Source organism: Acanthisitta chloris, unplaced genomic scaffold (genome assembly GCF_000695815.1).
Source record: "Acanthisitta chloris isolate BGI_N310 unplaced genomic scaffold, ASM69581v1 scaffold15175, whole genome shotgun sequence".
Classification (NCBI taxonomy): domain Eukaryota; kingdom Metazoa; phylum Chordata; class Aves; order Passeriformes; family Acanthisittidae; genus Acanthisitta; species Acanthisitta chloris.
Window position 1 is genome coordinate 2,364 of NW_008673262.1, and position 7,828 is coordinate 10,191.

Below are 7,828 nucleotides of genomic sequence, written 5' to 3' on the forward strand. Positions count from 1 at the left end.
CCGCGGCCCCCCCTGGGGGCCCGGAGCCCCGAGCCACCTTCCCCCGAAAACCCCAGCGACGACGGGGAGTACTCACGTAGGGGGTGAAGATCTTAACCCATCGAGGCTTCTTCTCCCCCCGTGCGTACTCGAAGCAGAAGGCCATTCCCTCCTCGTCCGTGTCCCATCGCTGCATCTCCTCCCACTCGAAGGCTATTACCTGGTTCTGCAGGGAGACAGACCCAGGTGAGCCCGGGGAGGGGCTGGAGCAGCCGGAGGAGGTCTGGGGGGTCAGGGAGGCTGAGGATGCTGAGGAAGAGATACAGAGACACCGGAGCCCCTCGGGAATCTGGAGGTGTGACACGGCCCCGGGGCAGCCCCTCACCTCCAGCTGCCCCTCCTCGGTGCAGGCGTGGAGTTTAAAGTGCTTGATGCTGATGGCCGTGATGACGTGTCCCTTGCGCCGCGAGTCGCAGGAGCAGTGCGGGAAGATGATCTCGTTGTAGCCCTCACACGTCCGTAACATGTTCAGGTACTGCCAGGGCAGAGCCACAGGGTCAGCACCTCCCCAGCTCGGCAAGGCTGGATCACCCCAAGGGAACCCCAGAATCTCACAGCTCGTGCCAGCTCTGGGCCGTGAGGCGCCGGCGGCTCCATGGGCGACCCGGCCCTGGCAGGTTCCAGGCCGGGCTGGACGAGGCTCAGAGCAGCCTGGGCTGGTGGGAGGTGTCCCTGACCATGGTCCCAACCCGACCCAGTCCATGACTCCGTGGTGAGACCCTTCCAGCCACCCAAAACACGGACCCAGCCAGGTGCAGGTGCACTGGAGGTGCAGGCCTGGAGCACTTCCATGGATGTGGGTTCCAGCCACAGGTCACAGCAGCCCCAGGGGGCGATTGCCAAGGGATTCCTTCCGGTGTCTGACCTTCTAGCCAGGCCTTGGATGCAGCCCCTTCTTGCCCCAGGTCTGAGCTGGGACAGCCTAGTGAGTCCTGCTCAACTCCAAAAGGAGTGGAAGAGGCAGAGAACCCCTGAGCTCCAGCACAGGATTTGGGAATGGATAAAAACCTGAGGAGTTAAGGCATTGCAGGGCTGGGAGTCACATTCCAGCGCCCAAACCCCACAGCTACCCTAGCACCAGCACCTCGAGGCTGCTTGAAGCAGAATGAGACCTTTGCCTCTTAATTACTGGGAAGAGCCATTCCCAAAGGGCTGCAGGGGAAGGATTGCTCCACCTCACCTTGAACACAGGTACTATCCACAGGGAATTATCCCTGGAGCAGAGCCAACAGGTGATGTGCCAAGGACAAGGTGCTGCTCCATGTGCCAGGTACTGGGGGTTGTGGTTGGTGCTCCAGTGGACCCTCAGGCAGGTGAGACACCTGGAACTCCTGCCTGCACAGCCTGCCAATCCCACAGCCCCACAGCCCTGTGCTAGCCAAGAAAGATGTGGCTCTCCAGGATGTGTGCCTGGAATGGCTCGGGCTGGAAGGGAATTAGCATTACCTAGCTCATGGCAGGGACACTTCCCACTGGACCAGGCTGCTCCAAGCCCCATCCAACCTGGCCTGGGACATGCCCAGCAATGGGGCAGCCACAATTTCTCTGGATAACCAGCTCCAGAGTTTCCTTTCCAGACACAGCAGTGGGATCAGGACCGGTGGGATCACTCACCATGACCATCTTTCTCTGCTCACAGAGTTTCTGTAACTGGTAGGACTTCTCCTCTGCTTTGATGTAGCCTTTCTTGACATCATCAACAGCCTGAGGAAAGAAGAAAGGGAAAAGAAATCCAAGGAGTGAGTGTGGAGGACTCAGAGTCACAGCCCTGAGGTGCTCTGAACCCAAATTCCAGCCCCAGGTAGTGACCAGTGTCCCCAGAGGGGCTCCCAGAGGTGGTTCCTGCCCCTCCTGAGCCCCCGACCACCCTGGGACCTCCCAGGTGCCAAAACATCCACACGGACTTTGAGAGAAGTCCCTGGCAAGAGAGGATGGATGAGGAGAGGCTGGAATCCTGCTTTAGCCTCAGGACACTCCAGACACAGCCACAGCCACAGCCATGGTGCTGCTGGAATGTTGGCAGGAAGAGGTGGCTTTCCATGAGGACTGAGCAGGAACACAGCTCCTGCCCTCAGCACGACGTGGCTTGGACTGTCAGCCCAGCAAGATCCAGTCTGGGACACTGATCCTGGACCACTACTATTCGGTACCAATTTATTCCAGGGGCTCAGGCTGGAGGGCACCAGGATGGAGGTTTTGGACTGAGCTGGATTCACCTCTCTGAGTTTCACAGCCGTGTTGACCCCTGAGCTGGGCATTCCCACTGTGTTCCAAAGGACAGTGGTGACTGGAACAGCTCTGGGACCTTGGGTAGCCTTAACTCCATCAAAACAGGCAGAATTGGTTCATGGCTGGATTCAATCACCTCTCTCCCCAGGTAAGTGATCTCCAGCTGGAATTCCAGCCCACAGGCATTTACCTGATGGAAGAAGTAGGCGACTGCCAGGTCATTGTCGTTGAGCAGCACCTCCTCCTCCGTGGTGAAGAGCCACTTCCTGATGGTCAGGCAGGTCCCTGGCACGGCTGAGGTGTAGTTCTGCACGTACAGCTTGTGGGGGAACTCGTTGGGCGCCAGTTTGCGCACTGGGAAAGGGACAGGACACGGAGCTAAGGCCACTGGAGCACCCGGAACTGGCAGCAGCGCCTGGGAATGGGGCCTGGCTGCCCCAAAATCCACACCAGTGCTGTCCCTCAGCCTTGGGATTGCTGTCCTGGACCTCCACACGGTGTCCCAGGATGCCACCAGGGTCTGGACAATTCCAGCTGGAGCAGCTGAACCACCAGGAAGCCCCAGGATGCTGGAGTCAGGTGGGGTTGGGATCTGCTCCCAGGGAAGAGCAGGACAAGAGGAAACAGCCTCAAGCTGCAGCAGGGCCGGCTGAGGTTGGATACTCGGGCAGATTTCTCCATGGAAAGGGTGTCCAGGCCCTGGCACAGCTGCCCAGGCAGTGGTGGAGTGTCCGGAGCACACGGATGTGGCACTCCAGGACGTGGTTAGTGGTGGCCTTGATTTCCATGACCTCACACCCCCAGGACCTGGATCTCCCCACACCTCTGTGGGCACAGCCCTTTCCCTCCATCCCAAGGGATGCCAGGACTCACCAAAGGAGTGATTGATCACCTCAAACAAGGCAAAGTAGTTGGCAGTGACACTGTCCATCCCGACTTTGGCAGCCACAGCCTGGAAAACAGGGAAAAGGGATGAGCAAAATGGGAATCTGCAGCTCTGGGGCAAAGCCAGGAATTCCCAAGTATTCCCTAACCATGGAAAATGTGAATTTTCCAGTCAAACCACGTAGTTTTGAAGGGACTGCTCCCCTGATTTCACCTTCTGCTCTGGGTTTGAAGAGCTGCCACAATTGATAATGAGGTCATCTTCCCTCCCGATGCTTCCAGCTACAATTCCCAAGGGAAGAGGAACATATTCCCTCCTGGAAATTTTTTCCAACACCACCTCAGTCCTGTGTGCTAATCCCACAGCCAAAACACACTGATGGCAGTGGAAGCAGTGTGAAATTCCCCAGGCTGTGTCCACTCTGATCCCATCTAATCACCAGATTCCAGAGCTCCTGCTCTTCCACAACCCTCCACTCCCTCCATTCCAGGAGGACTTTTAGCTCCCCTTTCCAAAAGAGTCTCCCCTACATCACCTGATTCCCTTAATCCACTGCCACTCCCACTTTTCCTCCCGCAGCACTAGTTAACTCAGCTCTCCTGGTTTTCCACTGAAAACATGGAGCCTCCAGCCACTGCACACCTGGAATCTGCCTCTATCCTGAACATCCAACCCCTGTCCTGCCATGGAGCCACGGGGAGACTTGTGTGTTGGCTGCTGGAAGCTCCTGGATCCAACTCCTCCATGCTGCCTGGTGCCTGGAGCCATTCCAACTCCATGATCTTACCAGGGAAAAACAATTCCCGGTGAGCGAACTAACTCCCGACAGGGAAAACGCTGCTCCGGGTGGGGTGAGTGCCCGTGGTGTCGCCACGGGAGCAGGGGCAGGCGGAGGCTCCCGGGGCTCAGGGCACTGAGGGAGGGAGGAGAACCTCACCTGGTACACCTGGTCAGTGGTGCTGTTCTTTTTGACCCTGACTGTCACAGTCGTGACATCGGGCAGTGCCACGCGGAGCTCCACGTCCGAGACGCCGTTGTAGTTCTGGAAAAGGCAGGCAAAGAGGCCAAAAGTCAGGAGCATTCTCCAGCCCTGCATTTGCCAGCAAAGCAACGACCAAAGTGCCACAATGATCCCTCAGACTCCATCAGGACTGAGCCACAGGAGGAGAGGTGAGGAGCTAGGATGCAGGGAGAGACCTGGAAGGAGGCTGGAGCCAGGTGGGGCTGGGATCTGCTCTCAGGGAAGAGCAGGACAAGAGGAAACAGCCTCAATCTGCACCAGGGGAGGTTGAGGTTGGATATCTGGAAAATTCCTTCAGGGAAGGGGCAGTCAGGCCCTGGCACAGCTGCCCAGGGCAGCGGTGGAGTCACCACCTGGGAACATCCAAAACACGTGTGGATGTGGCACGTGGTTAGTGCTGGGGCACGGTTGGACTCGATGGCCTCAGAGGCCTTTTCCAACCTTGACGATTCCATGAAAGGTCTTGCATTTTGGCCATGGAATTCTGTTTGACCACCCACTGGCTGCTCAGGGAACTCAATGACGTCACCCACCTCGTCAGACTCAGACAGGAACTCCTGCATGATGTCACTCTCCCCGATGACACGTATGGAACACACTGCAGGACAGAGCAGGACGTCACGGGGTCCACGGGGAGCACTTCCCATCCCAAAGCACCAGAGCAGCACAGGAGGAAGGCTGGAGCTCCCCAGCTCCCACCCACAGCCTCTGCCCCCAAACACCAGGGCCACAGAGCTGAGATAAGGCTCTGCACCCCCTTCCCATGGCCCAGAAATTCCTTCACCTGGGTCACCCCTGTCCTCCATGTCCTGGCGGCCCCACAGGGCTGTGAGTGTCCCCTGGGTCACCTCCTGTCCCCAACTAGTTCTGTCCATGCCATGTCCCATGTCGGTGGCTCCATGTGCCCCACACCCCAGACCTGCCCGAGGTGGAGCTGTGGAACAGCTGCAGCTCCATACCTTTCTCCAGGTACTCCTCCAGGCCTCTCCTCCGCGCATCCAGCTGCTGCTCGGACAGGGAGAATGGCCACTTTCCGGGAAGCCTCGGGAAGGTGAAGTTGGCGAATTCCCGCTTGAGGTTCTGGTGGAGTATGGCGAACTCGCGGTAGCGCTTGGAGCAGAGCTGCCTCCCTGCCATGTACACGTTGTACACCTGGGAGAGAGCAGACGACATTCCCAGAGCACAGCTGGGACAGCCTCTCCCACCTGCAGCACAGCAGGACTGAGCCAGGAAAAGGGATTGGGATGCGGAGGTAGATACACTTCCCCCGGAGCTGTTTCTCATCACCACTGTGATGTGAGAGAATTCCATGGGATTCCCTTCCCGTTCCCCAATCTGCTGCGTCTCCCAGGCAAGGCAAACTCCCTCCAAACCAGGCCTTACTACTCCTGCTAAGGAGATCCCACACAACAGCATTCCCTGAGTCACCTTCCCACCAGGAAAGGGCTGGAGGTGGGATCTGGCACCACCCGAGGGGGATTCAGCCCTTTGATCCCCTCTGCTTGCCAGGACCCTTTTCCTCCTGCCCCCCTAATCCAACAGCATTCCTGGGAGAGCAGGATGCTCCCTGCGAGGCTGTGGATTCCCAAGGATCCCTGCAGAGGGAGGGACAGGAGCCTGAGCCCTCTCCACCCTTCCTCTCTCATTCCTGAAACACTGATACTGACTCCTGTTTTCCTTAGGAAAATCCCTCCGTTCCCAACAGGGAGAGACACAATCCATGAGCCAGTGTGTCACCTTATCCCACAGCCTCATCCTGAGGGTGACAGCTCCAGCCAAACCAAAGAGCAGAAAGGAGAACCTGGACTGGGGGTTGGTAGGGCTCTGCTTGTACAGCAAGCAGCTCCTTTGGGGAAGAATCATGCTATTTTGAGGAAGAATCCTGCTATTTTGGGGAAGAATAGTGCCCTTTGTAGCTTCTGTCTCCACCAGTCACTGACAGCAACTGGGACCCGGCTGGGCTGGGCTGTGGCTCTGCTGACCCCAGACATGGAAACAGGAATGCTGAGCAAGGACTGAGGGAGCAAACACATCCCATATGTTCCCGGAACACCATGAGTATCTTTATCCAACTTAGCTTGGCTCCTTCTCCCAGGATTCCCTCAGCAGTCACAGCCTGAGGAACCAAAACCAACCTTAAGCCTCATGGGATGCACCTGTGTCACATACTTGGATCATGGAAAATGGAAAGGAACAAGACTTTTTATGGCTATTATTTAGCTTCTAGAGGGGAAAAAAATCCCGGTGATGGAAGTTTTGCTTCAAGGCATCTGTTCCCATTGCTTTTCCATCTATCCGACACATCCTGAACACTTGGGAGATCCACCCAGGAAAGCTTAGAGGGATAAAACAACAACTTAACCCTCACAGAGGATCCAAATATTCCAGAAAAATTAACAAACCGCTTCCCAGCACAGAGGGAAGATCACATTACGCAGGAAATAAACTTCCAGGAAGGCCAATCCAAGCTGATCCTCACCACAAACTTCTCCCCGTTCTGTTCCACATGTTTGTAGGTCGGGATGGAGATGGGCACAGCCTGTTTTTCCGTGTAGTCGTAGAAGGATTGTCCCAAAGGATCATCCCCAGGGTCCAAGTTCTCAGCCTCGTGGGGAGGCACTGACAGCACAGTCAGGATCAACTCCTTCTCTCCAGCTCGGATCAGATCCACCACCTGCTTGTGTGTGGCTCCCTCCACGTTCACCCCATTCCTGCAGGGAGAAGAGCCACAGGTGACCACAGACCTCCTTGCCCAGAGGCACATTCCCGCGGAATTCCTGCCCCAGGGGGCTCCACACTCTTGGCTAAACTCCACTCGTTCTTCCCACTGATGATTTTTGGGATACTGGTGCCTGTGGCTGGGGAAGATCCCCCTGGGCATTCCCTGGGGAGCATTTCCAGCAGCACCTCCGTGTGAGCAGGCAAACGCTGGGAACAGCTGAGCCAGCAGCTTCCACCTCCTCTCCAGCCCATTCCCGACTTTTCCAAGGCAGACCCAGATTTTCCATGCAGAGGCCTTAGCCCATGGAGACACAGAGATGCCAATCTCCCCAGGGAAATGCCTTTCACCCCTCACACAAGGCTTGGGAAGACATCTCCGGAGACCATTCAAACCACATCCAACCTCCTCCCTTGAAGCAGTCAGTGCTGCCACTGTTCCAGATGTTTCCCTGGTGCTGGAATGACTCTGATGGGATACAGCATCCCACATCCGTCCCCATCACGCCTAAATCCAACCATTTCTCCACGTACATAACTCACTAACATAAGACCAAATCCCTCCTTTCTCTATTCCATCATTTCTCTGGCAGTTTCTGTGCTCTGGAGCTGTTTTCCCTGTCGGAATTAGTTCTGATTGGCATTCCCGGTGCTAATCAAGAGCTTAATTAGTTCCCATTGTCTGTCTCAAATGCCCTCAGCACCCACAAACTCTCTCCAGCTAAGGAGATTATGGAGCAATCCCGAGCTGTGGCACAGAACAGCCCTGGGAAGAGCCAGGGATGAGCTATTCCCTGGATACAGGGATGCGACACGGGGAAGGACTTGGAGTGGGCACAGCACCTACAGATCACACCTGGAGCATTGCTGGGTGTTGCATGAGGACTGGGAATGGGTTGTGCTCTGTTCTGCAGAGGAAACCACATTCCCAGATC

General features: G+C 56.6%; 1 protein-coding gene across 1 annotated transcript in view; it reads right to left on the reverse strand.

The window, feature by feature from the left end:
- The window catches only part of SNX27 (sorting nexin family member 27), a gene marked incomplete at its 5' end in the record, with an annotated part of 7,619 nt that extends 733 nt beyond the window's left edge, over positions 1–6,886 (reverse strand). Inside the window, 9 exons of the mRNA XM_009074882.1 lie at positions 77–205; positions 365–514; positions 1,654–1,743; positions 2,459–2,622; positions 3,142–3,220; positions 4,092–4,196; positions 4,709–4,773; positions 5,135–5,327; positions 6,655–6,886. Of these exons, the coding sequence (XP_009073130.1) occupies positions 77–205; positions 365–514; positions 1,654–1,743; positions 2,459–2,622; positions 3,142–3,220; positions 4,092–4,196; positions 4,709–4,773; positions 5,135–5,327; positions 6,655–6,886 (1,207 nt within the window). The remainder of the gene's footprint in view (positions 1–76; positions 206–364; positions 515–1,653; positions 1,744–2,458; positions 2,623–3,141; positions 3,221–4,091; positions 4,197–4,708; positions 4,774–5,134; positions 5,328–6,654) is intronic.
- Positions 6,887–7,828: the final 942 nt, after the last annotated feature.